Genomic DNA, 15,440 nt, shown 5'->3' on the forward strand with positions numbered 1-15,440 from the left:
AGTGGGTTGAAGGCTTTTATCAAACCACAGAAGTTTACAGCCTTACATAAATACAAATCAAACAACATGACTTAAATAAGGTATGAATGTTCATATAAATATCTTACATCTGTACAAAAAACACTGCACAGTAAATAGAAAGGTACACTAAAGATTTACATTTGGACTTTTGAGAAAAAGTAAAAATGAATCCAGGTGATTTGCAACAGATCTTGCTGGGTTTTTTTTACAAAAATGAAAATGACAACCTTGCCAGGTTGGCTACAATCACATTTGTCCTCTGAACACGCTCATTAGGTCCAAAATAAGAATAAAGGCCTTGGTGTAGCACATACACATGTAAATAATGGCCTTACCATAATAAATGAAAAAATCTTGTGATAGCAAGATTTTAACTATTGTTATAAAATTAGACATTTCTTTGTCTACATAACTCTTTTCAAATACTTGAAAAATATCATGTATGGAAATGCTCACATTAGACATTGTCCTATCTGAATGTACTGTAAGGAGAAGATGTGTGTTTCAAGCTCAACTTGAAACGCACATACACACATGCTCAACACACCATACAAACATTTTCAGCCTGTAACAGCAGTCTCTCTCACAGAGTGCTCTCCAGTGTGTTGTAGTTGTCTTTGAAACTTTTAAGCTCCAGAAAGTGTTTGGGCCTCTTGCTGCGCTGGCCAGTGGAGGGCAGGTAGGTGACCTGGATGGTGGAGGGAGTGCCCCGGACAGGAGAGCCTGTCAGGTCTTTGGCTGCGGACTGGTGCTGCTGGTCCAGGCTGGTGGTGCTGGAATAGGCCTTCACCCTGGAAGGAGTGGCAGAGAAAGGGGGCGTTACACTAACTACTTGGATATTAGTAATGAAATAGCAGCAATAACATTAGTAGTAATAACAGATCATGAGCTCAAAACAAGATTAGTGTAAGTAGGTGCATCTGTAGGAATACAACTGCATACCTACACCATATAATGTGTGATTGTGCTTATAATAAAATAACATGTGGGCTATTAAACTGTAGGATTCATATTTACATGTACTTTTGATGAGAAAAACTAAACTCCAATCAACCATTATGTTTGAACATCATCAAAGCCAGACTTGCTATGTTAAATGATTTGTCTAAATCTTTACACCATTTTTCATTGTAGCATGCACTTGCCCTGTCATGTGACCAATGCAGCCTGGAACAATTGTTCCAACAGTGTCATAACAATTGCAAATCTGGTCCACGATTTCAGCACTTACACATCAGCTAGTTCGTTGAGAGCTTGCTGGTATTCAAGAAACTCAGCTTCCCCAAACACCTGAAACAAAGAATTAGAAGTAAAATCAGTAGCACCACAACACATTTCTTAAGCCTATGATATTCTGTCCTCTTTTCTTCACCCATCAGTCAGACACAAAAACATTATTGAGCACCCCAGTCCCATGGCGAGCGCTGTCATAGCCTTCAAGCAAACGGTCGATGAGCGCGCTGCGGCTGCTCTTGATCAGAGAGTGGGAATTGCGCAACTCCAGCAGCCAGCTCCTGAAGTTGCGTCCTGTAAACGCACTGGGACTGCAGCTTATCTCCTGCAGAGGAACACCTGAGGTCCCAACAGGAAGGAAAGTGAAGGTGAGAAGAGATTAAACTTTAATACTCCCCCATGGGAAAGATGGGTCAATGCCAAAAACATGATTTGGTAAACTCATAGAAAATAATATATAATTACAATAAGATAACAAAACACATCATTTTTGCATATTATGACGCTGAAGTTACCTTCTGACTCACCGCTCCCAATTTGACAAATCTGAAACTGTGTTGTGAAGAAACTTTAGGCTCTCTGGGACATTCTAGTCCAGATTTGACAGCTCTGGTCATAGTGGTTTTTGATCTGGAATTGAGTTGAGTCACTCAACTTTCCCCTTAACTGCAGAATCGGAAGCTTACTTCAGCGTTGTTTGCATATTAATAGAGGTAAAAGAGTAGAAGTGAATTTGTGAGTAATGGACTCAGTTCTGTGATGATATGGAGAATAATGCATCCAACTGCAGAATCAATATGTTTAATATGTAAAATGTGCCTTTCACCTGAGTCTCGGATGGCATCCAGGGCTTTCATTCTGTACAGGTAATTGTAGCAACCTTTGAAATACAAACAGATTTTTGTTACATAAAGCAAAAAAAGCACAATATGCACGTCAAAGAGATTCAGGTGGCAACAAGATGAGCTAATACATTGACTGACTAATCTGTGATCCTTGCTTCAGCCTGTCGTCTTCTTCAGATAGGAGACGAGGTTCGAAACGGATCTCCTGGACCTTGGACAGCCTGGAGTCTATGTCCTCCCTCAAACCCTGTATATGAATTCGTGAAGGAAATAAACAGACTCATGAACTCTTGCACCAACAGCAGCTGCTGCATATTCAACTAGGCTTTGACAGCACAACAGGTAACGTTAAGAGCTCATAAAAGAGGAGATCTACTTTACCTTAGGTGCATTGTGGCCAATCGGTGCATGGGGTCCTCTGCGGGATCTCATCGCGAAACGCATGATTTGCCTTTTGACGAAGATGAACAGCAGCACAAACACCTACACAAAAAACCCCAGAGGTGTCAGGACAGGATTTTACATTCAAAGCACCATCACATGAGCGCATACCAGCTAGCAACCAAGTCTGTAACTTACCAAACTTCCATAAGCCATAACCAGGACAACATTAACACCTGACAGCGGCGACGACTCTGCCATGTTATTTGTCAGTGTGTACAGTTTATCCACAGGTCGATTAGCTAGCAAGGAATGAATCTAAACGTCGTGTTGCTATATTAGCCTGGTAGCTGACAGGCAGTTGTCCATTTTTAAAAAAATGGCCACTGCAGCACAGAACGAGAAATTGTTTATTTCGTTGCAGCTTTGAACTGTCGTTTCTAGAAATAAAAATAAACTATACAGTGAACGCCCTGGTTCTCCTTCTCCTCACGACATCATGCAATAAGTACGTAGTTTAGCTTGGTCGGTACATGCTAGCCGAAGGGGCGACAGCGACAGTTGATTTGCGGCGCCCCACATTACCGTAATAACTGTGTAGCACCTGTCTGGCCAAACAACCTACCCGTCGTTTAATTTACATTTTGTACAATTTAAAAATGTTAGGCTTTGTTTAACGCCAAGATTTCACAAGACTGCTGATCTCCTACAGCCTTCTACTTTCTGTTTTGTATTTTACCGTGTATATTTTGTACAAAATTAGATACATTAAGGATAAATTAATTGGCCTAACTGTTGTGCATTGACACAACCATATAACTGCACCTTGTTCTGGATTATATTACATTATTATGATTTTAATACTAGAGGTAGTATTAGTATAACACTATATTATAAAGAATTACCAGTTTGGTTGCATTTTGTATTATATACTACATCACAATATTTCTATTATATATGCATTATACATATTATTATATCATTATTAGTGAGTGTACATGCATAATATATTGCATATATTAAACTTCCTTATATAGGGGAGAGCTTAGTGAGTTGAGCCAGTTTTTACTTGCAGTGTCTTTAAAGTGAGAACATGACGTAATGTCTCCAACTAAAATATATATATATATATTTCAGGATGTGGTGCATTCCTGGGAATAATGCATTTGGATCTAAAATAAACTGTTTTCAAAATATGGCTTTCCAAAAAAAGTGGACTCTTGGCTCAACTTGCCCCATATGAGGGGTAAGTTGAGCCAAGGGAGAGGATAAGTTGAGCCACATGAGGGCTGGGGACATCAATGTCATTTCATTGTGCCAGGTCCCAACATTTAATTGCACTTGAAACATTGCAGCTGTGTCTCCTAGTGGTTTCATAACAATGTATCACTTTAAAGTCATCCTGTTTATAGACATGTCCCGTGCCACCTGATGAATGGACTTCCCATTTTTGTAACTCTCCCACTACTCTGTCAAAGCCACAATAGGAGTTAAAGCCTGTCTGTGTTCAATTTATAGAAGAATGACATGATTGTTTCTTGTCTAAAATGCATAAGGTCACATCATTTCGGTGATGCATAAGAATGCAATGTAAAATTACAGTAAAATATCTTGCCCCACTTCCCCCAAGTCTTTTGGCTCAAATGACCCCATCCTTGCCATTTTAACAAATATGTGTCATCCAGCTGTTTAAGGGTAATGTCATGCTAATGGTATAGCCTGATATTGTAACTGCCTAAAGCACTAACACATGCTTAAGATTTTCTCAAACCTGTCTGTAATTGTTCAGGACTCCTTGAACATAAAAATAATCACTTTTAACAGCAAAATCCAGTTGTTGTTTTTTTATCTTAAATGTGCCTATCACTTATTCCATGGGCCTCTCTTCATCACAGGGTGAGTAAAATGGATGACTCTTCAAAAATGTGTGGTCACATGACCAATTTTTTTCTATGGTTGCAGAGAGAGAAACAAGGGGTGGCTCAACTTCCCCACAGGCTCAAATCACCCCGCTCTCCCCTACTTAAATATACTTTGATGTTTCCACCAATAGGAACCTTATCTTAATCTCTGTATAAGGATTGCACAATGCTTTGCACAATCTAAAGTATTTTATACAGGTATTGTAATGGACTGTATTTGATGTATTATGTACAGCTTTTTATAATAATTTATACACAATTTATTTTATTTTGTTATCTTCTTCGTTTTTTCATCTGTTTTTTAACCTCTTAATATTGTCTTGTTTTGCTGAAACATGTGAGACCTGACCCTATATCCATACTGACAAGTTCATGGCTGCAACACTCGTGTTTACTGTTATGTTATACATGGGTTTTTTTTTATAAGATCATTGCAAACCCCCTCATCCCTCTGTTTGCCGAACTTTATTGTCTGTATTGTGCATCCTCACCACTGACAAGCCATAACTACGTTGATGATATAAAAGTACTTCAGTGTGTGATCACATGTTGTGGGTTGTGTTTCCTCGAAGCGCTGTGTAACCCACGTGACGCAGCTCTCAGTGGTGTCAGAGTGGAAAAGAAACAGGTAAATTCAGTCTCTCGCTTATTGTGTGAGCGAGTCGGTTCGTTATATTTTCCCAACTTAGTAGTATCAATTTAGGGTTCAGGAATCATATCCTGTCCTAAATCCGACTAGAAGGTCGACAACGAGACCACTTGTCGGTCGGTTGTGTAGCAGTGGCTAAATATTGAGCCGGGTTTCTGGTCAGTATCGCCTGTTATTTATTTTCATTTTAGGGGCCTGCAGGCCTACCTTTAGCCTCGGTGATGTCTATGTCGTGAGCCCGGCCATCAGATATTACTGGGGCCAGAATGGTTTTGAGTGGTGGTGCAGTTTATAAAGCTGCTGCTTTGCTAACGTAGTTAACTGGCTAATGTTGCCTAGCTATGCGGAGCGGCGCTAGTTCATTAAGTTAACATGGCTAACTACCGTTAGCAGATAGCTATGGTAACGAGTGGCATGGGCGTTTTAGGTTTGGTCGATCGGGGAAGCGTCACTGTTAGCTAGTAGCTGATTAGCTTAGTTAACTTGTTGGCTATCAAGCGAAGTCAACACTGTGTGTAACCAGTTGTCGGCATTCGGTTATCTTGTTAGCTAGCGGCTGTTAAAGTTAGCCTCGTTGTCGCCATGAGGCGAGAAGCGGAAGCCCACCGAGACTTCAACGCTGGATGCTTTCCCCTCAACTATTAGCTAGTTGGCTAGCATTTTGGCCATGTGGCTGGCTAGTGGAATTGGATATGTTCGACGGGCCCTGGCTTTAGGCTTGTTTGTGGGCTAGTCTAAACAGGGTTTTGCGTAACGTTTGCAAGATTAAAGATTCGTGCGATAGCAAACAGAGGTGTCGTTAGCTGTCTTGCGTATGTTTGTATCTTGTCTCTCATTTGATGCTCTTGCATACAGTGTAGATCTATTTATCGTAGGCTTTGTGATCATATACTGTCGTTTTATAATGTAGGTTAACTGAACACCATCAAGGCTATTTTGGTATGGACAACGTTGCATAATGTTCTGAGGAGGTAGTGTTTAATATTTTGGCTAACGTTTTGCACTTGAAGACTTGAATGCAGAAGCACCCAGTGCACCGTGGCACTCTTGCTTCCCGAGTCAAACCCTCGGCTAGCTTTGGTTTTAGACCTTGCCCAAGAAAGCGGCTGAAAAAAACCCTTTGTCAACGTCTTCTCAAAGCTGATGGTGCCTTCTTGGTACCGCAGCTGGTTTCCCCCACTAGGCAATAAGCTACCAGGCAGTTTGAGGAAGTAGTATTAAAGTGTAACGTTACTAAACATGTACATGACATAAGTAGGTCATATTCACAGCTCTGTAACGCACCTCTCAACGTTATCTCCACAGGTGTTATTCCTTTGTAAATACTGTTATTTGTATATACTGTAAATGATGACGTCCATGGGCGGGAACCGAGCCCGGGGCAGCTGGGAGCAGACACAGGGGCAAACACAGAGCCAGACACAGCACAAGCAAAGGCCTCAGGTACCCTCAGTCTCACCACCTGTCATACTGTCCAGATGCACAGTGATTTGCACCAGGGTTTAATGTAGGCAAATCGAGTATCACTTAGTTTTGTTACAAAACTATATAGTATACACGCCAACAATCAGGATAGTGTTATTCACAGTGTGCATGCTTTGTAAGAGGTTGTGAAAAATGATGCTAGCTATTACATAGCCTTTTGATAAGTCAGAAATGCACTACAGGATAATCAGGACTGTTGAGATCTTATTCTGACAATCGAGTGGGGAATCCCTGATTATAGGCAGTAGGACTTACAGCAGCTTAGTCTGAACAACATGTAGTCGCTGGTCTAAGTTGACCAGCTAACATCACGCAATTTTGTAGTTCATGGTGTAGTGTTTCAGCAGGTCTTAAAGCATGTGTGATAAATGATTGTAGTGTCTAACAAGACCCCTAGTAGCCAGTGTTTTAAAATATCCAATAAGTTCAAGGTTAAAAGTAGATTCCCCTTCCATATGCAGTGCTAACTGTGCTGGGGAACAAAATTATCTTCCTACAGTGCTATGGTGTACACATGAAGAACAGAAACTATATAAACAGAGCATAAAGTACAAAGACTGTAGAGCAGAAGTACTATTTAGTTGGGAAGCCTCAAGGGGAGGCAGCATCTGTGCGCAACATCATGACAAAATAGCAAAATAAAGTGTTTTCACAGCATAATGTCACACTGTAACCGTAGTAATTGTTGAACTTCATTAGTTATTAATTACTTAAGAGCTAGACCTATATATATTTTTTTAAATGGCTTAATGAGTTTGTCCGTACTGTTTTTACAAGAATGCAAATCTTGTGCTTCTGTTTGTTTGCAAATATTGGATGTTTCACTTGTCTTGGAACAGGCCACTGCAGAGCAGATCCGACTTGCGCAGATGATTTCAGACCACAATGATGCAGACTTTGAAGAGAAGGTCAAACAGGTGAGCAGATCCCTTTGTCCTACTTAGTTTTTCCTGCATATTTACAGTTAAGTACTTTTTAGCACGGATATATAGTATTGTCTGTTTTTTTGCATTGGATGTGTCCCTCAATATTATGCTTTGCAGATATAGTTTGTCATCGTTTGTCACATGAGTCTCAAGAAAGGCCTCATTTGAAATTTACGTTATATCTATAGCCTTAAAGTTTGTTAATTAGCTATGGTAATGATAAAATGCTTTAACTGTGGGTTGTTGTTTTTTTAAGGCAAACTCTCAATTTCCCCCTTAGTTAAGAGAAAGGGGCCAAGTTTCCTCCTCTTGAACTTGTGTTAATAGGTTAAAAATCTGTTGTGCCATCCTGGATATTATTAGCTTCTGTAACAAAATAAATCTCAGCAGTTTCTTATTGTTGACAAAGTAGTGAACTGCTCTGGCTCAACTCTATCATATATTTGATGTGTGCACTCAAGCCAGATAGCCTTTTTATCCTACCCATGTAGCTTTAAATTTCTTTTCAATGTTGTTACACAGAATTTAGTTTAGGATTAAGTCAAAGTTGAAATAAAGACTTTATAAAATGTCTTCCAAGGTCAGAAGGTTCTGTAAGCAGATTATCAGGACCTTGTCGATGATGGTGTGTAATAATTGAGAACATTGAAAGAAGGTTTGGTGTCATAGTCTTTGTGGAAAATTAACCTTGTGTTCAAGCTACTGGAGTGACCAAGATGCTGAATCCCTGCTGGTAGCAGACGTGCTTTTCTGTACCCAACCCTGTTTTCTTATGTATGTTTTAAAAAAACATTCCAAAGGCCTTTTTATATGAATTAGCCATCAGGAAAGTCAGCGTGGGGTCACCTCTGTGTCTCATCATGCCATTCCTTTTTTCCCCAGCTGATTGACATCACAGGCAAGGACCAGGATGAGTCTATGATCGCGCTGCACGACTGCAATGGGGATGTCAACAGAGCCATTAACGTGTTGCTGGAGGGTAGCCCAGACACTGTGAGTATTGGCTTTGTGTGAGGGCTTAGCACTGTGGGTGCCAGTTTCTGGAGAAATCAGTGCCACACTGGGTTAGATAACTATGATACTGAACAAGCAGTTTAGATTGTACGAGTTGGGCTTGTTTAGCATGGTATGAACAAGGACCAAGACAAGTTCACTGTAAACACATTTTCTGTACTTCTCCTGCTGATCAGTGTGTACCAGGTGGTGGTGAAAATATATTTATAAGGCAAGACAGTACTCACAAACTACACAATTTATTTAAAATATATATAATTTCATACTATTCATGACATCCCTAGTATGAATTGAACTTGCGACACAAGGGCAGGAACCAGGACCAACTAAATGAGGCCCCATAGTTACATACAAGCTTTGATTTAAATGTAACTCGTAGAATACGGGGGGGAAATTGAAACCAGAAATAGTGGAAATGCCAGCACATTAATCAGACCTGATAAGGGGTTGTCAGCTACTTGGTCGAGATACAGGCTCAGTGGAGAGACTTTAAAATGAACTAGTTCAATATGGCTTCCTGGGAAATTGCCAACAACAGGACCAGAATTTGTTTTTGTTTTCAATTTGTAATTTAAAGTTGCTGCTGCCACGACTCTCCCACGCAACTTTAAGGTGCTGCATCTTTGAGAAACTCCGCAGTGTAATCAAATTCAGAAGTAGTCAGACGTAGATGTACCACGTGGTGAGAAATTGTAAGACCACCAGAAATAACCAGTTGGCTGACTTGCCAATTAATCAATTTTCTCAAGACAATGCCAAATTGACCTCCAGGCAACACTCAGCATCCAACTTTTTTGTTTCTGAATACATTTCTTTTTGTTTTGATCATATTTTGGTTGGACACACTGTCCTGTTGTGCTGGCAGCGGTCTACAAATACACTTAAATTGACCTTCACTTTTCTTCAGTGGTTGTTTGCTGTCTGGATGACTCAGTACAAAGTGAATGAGTCTAGCAATACATTGACCTAAAGTAACAGAGCTGTAACACTGTCTTTCTTTCTTCCTAAGGATTCTTGGGAAATGGTGGGGAAGAAGAAAGGGGTTTCAGGCCAGAAGGAGACCAGCCAGGCAGAGACCGGGGAGGAAGGAAAAGAGAACAGGGAGAAAGGAGGAGAGAAAGATGTAGCACGTCGCCGAGGCGGTGCTCCACGCAAGGGCCGTGGAGCCAGCAGGGGCCGAGAGTGTAAGTGTTTACCATTCCTTTACTGTGGCTTCACTTTTGTATTTTTTTAAAGTATCTATATAAAATATAAATGTCATGAATTATGCAGCTGGTATTGCACTTTATCTTGATGATAAGTTAGAGGTTGGAAGTTTGTCGACTACTGTCGTCTAGTGCTCCTTATCTCACCAGCTCACTGTAGTTGCACCTTCTTTTTCATTCCTCCCATGCAGCATTTGAAACGTGTCTACTGACTAGATATGTACAAAACTGTCCTTAAGGGAACTCATAGTTAGTGGTCGACGCATGCTACATTTTACAACACAAGATAATTTCCACTGTGAATTGTGACACTGTTTGCTAATCAAAACAAATGTAATACCTGCATGACCATACATGCGTGACACATGTACAGTCTCACAAGTTTTATCCTATTTTGTAAGAATCAGTCATTTGACACATAAGACTTTACTTCTTGTAGCGCCTACTTGTGGGAACAGCGTGGCTACTGTCTGTTCGATGAGGTGAAAGGAATAGCTTGTTTTTTTGAAAGTGGGGTTGTACTAGGTACTTATCCTCATATTCAGTGTATTGCCTACGTCTGTCGTCAGGCCCCAGTTTGTAGAAGTAAACAGGAGTCCCAGCATGTAAGCTAACTAGAAGCAGACACAAGTTCTGGCACAGAAGCTAAGCAATATACTGCTGTGGACCGCGGTAGCATCAAAACGTACTTTAGCCATCAGCAGTACATTGCTTTGCTTCCATGCCAGGACTCCTGTATGCTTATCTAAATCTACTGTAGTATCTCATGTAACCCCACTTAAAAATTCCAAACTATCTCTTTAAATATGAATGTTGCATAGCTGCCACAAAATTTCTGAAAGCAGAAAATAGGGAGACTTTGCAACACCTGCATGAAATTGACCTATTCAGAGTAGAAATGACGAGATATGGTGGACTTGGTTTGGCGTGTTGTAGGTCTGCTCAATTATCCTCTGCCTCGATGTAGCTAAAGTGTGCTATTCAAAGGCTATTTAAATGGTTAATGGTTGCGGTTGTGTGTCCCGTCTGCCAACACAGCAGTAATCACACCTTTTTAGTAGCTTTTTATAATAAAGCTCTTGTTTCCTTGCATGTTATAGTAATGTCTAGTCATTTGCAGCACACCAGTAGACCCTTCTTAGCCCTAACCTTGGTCTTGAAGGGGGGACAGTGTGTGCCACAGTAAATGATAGCCAGCAAGAGATCCGTCATTCATCTTCATTTTGAATGAAGGCTGTCTTAGGCTCTCATACAGTACCACGATTTCTGTTCTCTCCAAACTAGAACATATTTTGACTTTAAATTATTATTTTGACATCTGCATGCAGTGTAGTGTCTATATGTGACGTCGGTCTCTCTCTTCTCTCAAGTTCGTGGTCAGGAGAATGGCTTGGATGGAGGCAAGGCTGGGGTAGCTGGAAGAGGTGCCGAGCGTGGCCGAAGGGGAAGAGGCAGAGGAAGAGGGACTGTCGGTGAGTGACTGTAATCCTCTTTAGTCGAACTCGTTGACTAAAGAGGGGGGTGGGCTGTAGGAGTTTCCTTTAATGGCTGCCATTCTTCCATGTGACAACAGTTGTGAAACCATGAAACTGAAGTAACCTCTTGCTGTCTCCTCAGGAGTATCTGGACGGCGAGGAGGCAGATTTTCGGCGCAGGGCATGGGGTAAGCAAACACCTGCCTAAAACCAGAGGGCCTTTTGTTTCACTTTTACCTGTTGCCATGGTCACCAGAGAGCAGGACTCCAGCCTATTGTTTAGCCCAAATCCAAAGGAGGGAGGATGTGTGTAAACCAATGGGACGGAACAGTGTGGGCTAAATATGTGTCTAAACATTTTAGTTAATGTAAAACTTTGATAGATTCAGTGAGAAGAATGTCGGGGACCAGATTGCTTGACACAAACCGTCTCTGCTCTCTGGCCCAGGGCTACAGCATAATACAGTTGTATTTGGCTTGTTTTGGGTCAGTTTGTGTGCGTGTGTGCGCTGTTAATAAGTCAGTTGATTAGTTGGCATCTTATACTGGCAGCTTGACTAGTAGGCCTCACAACAGAGGAGGTACTTCTCTCAACTATGATGACATTCTTGTCATTTAATGGGTGGCTTGATAGGACTTTAGTTGTCGCAATAAATTTGCTGCCTTTGGCGAAAAACAGTCAGGTGTGAAGTTATTCTGCGGTTATAGATCTTTAAATCTTATTTAGGTCTGCTGAAGTAGCACACATGATATGATGTGGCTTGCTCTAGTGAGGTCAAGTGCTGAGCGGCTTCCTCCCAAGAGAAGCCTGAATGTAATTTTCACTCTTGCTAAAACAAAGTATTGAATGTGTACTTCAAAGGTACTGTCACAGTGCCATAAATATATATTTGAACACCGAAGCCTCAGACCTGAGTTAAACTAAAAGTGTTATGGTGTCATTAACGGAGGTTTGTTCAAGCGGTGGTGCACACAATCACTATAATGTTACAAAACCTCATGGGTCTTTATAGTCTGGGTTTCTCTTGAAAGCAGAGTGAGAGGGTAGAGTGTGGACCCAGATATTGACTTGCATATCTTAAGGAACACTACATTATGCTTGGTTTCATATTGGTGATAATATAAGCTTGTTTTTGGTGAACCGAGTGCTTGGGCTTTCCACATGCAATCACACGCAGTGCTGAGGTGTTTTCATTTTACCTAACCCCACCTCACGCCACACGACAGATCGGTGATTGCTTCCGCTTCTTGCTGCTAGCAGACAAAGTTTACCAGCTTGGCTTCAGCGTCAGTTAAACACAGTGACTAAAATGAAACGCGTGGCTTTAAAGGAAGCGTTCTCAATGAAGATATGGTCTTTAATCAGTTTATTACAGTGTAATAAGTTGGTAGTGGCTTGTGTGTATGTCTCATTGGTACCTTAATACTAGCACATTTAAGATGATGCTAAGACAGCTTCACATCACATTCTGTGTAAAAATGTTAGCATGCACTGAATCAAACTAAATGAAGCGAGGGAAGCCGGTACCACACCTTATTACTAATGAATAAGCTGATCAAAGAGATTTGTTTTAAAGTTGGCATAAACATTAAATGACTAAGATGATGGCAGGAATAATAATAAATAAAATTTCCGCAAATTTTGTCATATTACAGATTGTTTTTATTTTCAAAGACAGACATTTTTAACACTAGCTTCTAGATGCAGAAAACCTCATGGTGCCAAGAATCTCAGACACAAACTCACACACCCTTTCATTCTGTGGCCAGTAGGAGGAATGAGGAGGTGTTTTGTGATAAGTACAATGAGTGATGCTCTCAGGATAACTAAGAAAAAGGAAGTTATATGATACCTGTGTCATTAAGCAAAACCCTTGTAGCCAAGTTAGTACAACTTCACTAAGGCTATATTGACACTGGTAGCCCAAATTGGATTTTTGATATGTTCAGAATGAATTTGTGGACAGATGTGGAAATCATTGTGGTTCCATGAGTCTCAAGGAAATATAATTTTAATATTGAATGCGATTTAGAGGATACTCAACACTGTTTAAGGAAGTCTTCAGTGTTTGTTGTTGTACCATAATAGTTGGAGAAGTAATAGAAACATTACTTTTTTTTTCTTGTGGTTGTCCTATATTTCACCATGTAGGGTTGGTTTTGCTTGTGTATTAAATATAAAAGTGTTTGCTCATCGTTGCTATCCTGGTTTTAAAAACTGCACTGACTTGATCTTGAATCATGGTTATATGAATGTCACATCCGGAGTGGTGTTGTCCATTACTGCAGCATGTAACATGGCTGCATATATCAACCTCCTGCAAAGGATTCATTATGTAGCCAGTTGCATTCATTTGTACCACAGCACTGGCTCACTCATGTACAGAGCTGTCTCTGTGGGGTAACTGTTAGCTGCCTTTTGTATTTGAATTCTGCAGTTAAGTTTGCAGAAAAGAATCCAAGGGAAGAGATGATGTATCCCTATAGGCCTCTGAAAGTTAGCGTAGAATTGTTAATATTGTAGGACACAGCAAGTATGTTTGTCATTTTCAAATTTTTAAGAAAACAGTGAGCTCAAATAGTTGACTTAAGATAGTGATTGCTTTCAAAGGAGAGAGATCAGACTACGTGCTGACTGACCACAGTGTCCCATGCGGCTGTTCAGTAATGGCTTTTAGAGGATGCTACTGTGTGATGAAAGGTACCATTGTGATTCTTGAGGTTGTTGGGGCATAAACTGCATCAGTGAAAAGATTACTGCATTTACTTCTGCCTAACTGCTCTCATGTAGCAACAGTTTTTTTTTGTGTGTGTGTTTGTGGCTGCATTGTGTATACTTATGATGACTTGGGTTTCTTGGACTGTGTATTTACCAACCACAACTAAAAGCACACTGGCTTGCCATGCATTGAGTGACTGACAGGTGTAGAATGTTTGTTACAGGACTGGCACAGGCAGATCGAAGGCATTTTGCTTACGCTGTGGCTCTGGATGGTGGTCTGAAAAACAAAAGCTCTTCTTTTACTTTGTTGTGCTTGTTGTAATTGTTGCCATTATTTTTCCTCTAAAGCCAGATTGATAAGGGGCCCAGATATGATATTGCAGGAGGTGAGAGGTGAGTGCATCGCCTCTGGTGTGTCTGTTATTCTTGTTTTCTATAGGGAGACTTTTAAGTACCATTAAAATAAGAAGATTTAATACAAGGCTTTATCAAAATAGAAAGCAATACTCCTCATTCTGTTATGAAAAGCATATGAAAAAATCTGACCTTCCTGAAATTTGATGTTAAATCTGTTCACGTAAGCCACTATAAATGCCATCAGATTTGCACAGGAAGGATCTTAGACAAATTTAATAAAAGCTGCTTGGCTTGGCTTGACAAAAGAAAATTGTTCATAATGTTGCTAGGTTGCACTAGCTGTAATTTTCTCAGCATACACGGATGTGTCGGACTAATGAAAGACATCCAGTGCCATGAAGGAGGAGTTGAGGAACATCAATAAACGTATTAATGCTTATGCCTCCTTATTTGCATGTCTTGTACAAATTCCCAAACACATTAATGGTTATACTTCAGTCTCTTATTTCCTCTTCCTGCTACAACCTCAGTCACCCCTTTTCTGAAGTGTTTCTATTTGCTAAAAAGCCTAATGATGATGATAACAGCAGTTCTGGGGATTTATTCATACTGTACTGATATTGCAATATGTAGGCACAAATCCAACTAGATCACTAGTGGTTTGATTTGCTTAAGCAGACCCCAGTTCAATTCTTAACATTTTCAAAACTTTGACCTGCAGTAGGTAAGTTCAGAAATGGACCCCAGATTTTTGTGTGTGTGGGCACGCAGCTGTGGCTGATCTTTTTGGTAGTGCTGACAGCCCTTCAGCAGTTGGTCAGTACAACCACTCAATTCTCCACTCAAGCCTCTTATTGCTTTTTTTTTTTTCTTTTTTTTTTTTTTTTTTTCCACCAGAACGTTCAACCCTGCTGACTATGCAGAGCCGGCCCAGACAGAAGAAAACTATGGGGGGGGCAGCACCTGGAACAACACGGGGAGCATGGAGATGGAGGAGGGAGCTAGTAAGTTAATTTATTTTTAAGAAAGGGTGCCCTCCAATGAGAGAAGTTAATCTTATCAATGAAGCATCTGTTTACCATCCAAACAATTGTGGGGATGGGGAGGGATCATGCCCAGCATCCCAAAGAAGCTTCTGCAGGATAGATGAAAGGAAGGTTCACTTGCTTTTTGTTGCTTTGCGTAGAAGCTTTCGTCATCAACCA

The 15,440-nt window shown here is 40.5% G+C and overlaps 2 protein-coding genes across 6 annotated transcripts in view; one reads left to right on the plus strand and one right to left on the minus strand.

Annotated features, from left to right (window-relative positions):
• Positions 1–2: 2 nt before the first annotated feature.
• Positions 3–3,044, minus strand: LOC119907178 (protein C1orf43 homolog). Its single transcript, XM_038724830.1, has 7 exons — positions 2,679–3,044; positions 2,481–2,582; positions 2,238–2,346; positions 2,081–2,134; positions 1,427–1,593; positions 1,253–1,311; positions 3–812 (listed from the first exon to the last, which is right to left on the minus strand). Exons 1-7 carry the CDS (start codon positions 2,739–2,741, stop codon positions 605–607), a joined length of 762 nt encoding a protein of 253 aa, XP_038580758.1. The 5' UTR covers positions 2,742–3,044; the 3' UTR covers positions 3–604.
• A 1,886-nt stretch (positions 3,045–4,930) lies between these two features.
• The window catches only part of ubap2l (ubiquitin associated protein 2-like), a 32,777-nt gene continuing 22,267 nt past the window's right edge, over positions 4,931–15,440 (plus strand). For 2 of the 5 annotated variants that reach the window (XM_038724878.1, XM_038724882.1), the window contains exons 1-9: positions 5,039–5,209; positions 6,357–6,494; positions 7,376–7,453; positions 8,345–8,455; positions 9,486–9,660; positions 11,052–11,153; positions 11,299–11,344; positions 14,227–14,271; positions 15,133–15,239. In XM_038724878.1, the coding sequence (XP_038580806.1) occupies positions 6,399–6,494; positions 7,376–7,453; positions 8,345–8,455; positions 9,486–9,660; positions 11,052–11,153; positions 11,299–11,344; positions 14,227–14,271; positions 15,133–15,239 (760 nt within the window). In that variant the 5' untranslated portion in view covers positions 5,039–5,209; positions 6,357–6,398. The other 3 variants (XM_038724879.1, XM_038724880.1, XM_038724883.1) reach the window with 3 other exon arrangements.

The sequence above is a fragment of the Micropterus salmoides genome, unplaced genomic scaffold (assembly GCF_014851395.1).
Source record: "Micropterus salmoides isolate LMB-PRFRI ecotype aquatic unplaced genomic scaffold, ASM1485139v1 Ms_hic_scaffold_17, whole genome shotgun sequence".
Taxonomy (NCBI): Eukaryota; Metazoa; Chordata; class Actinopteri; order Centrarchiformes; family Centrarchidae; genus Micropterus; species Micropterus salmoides.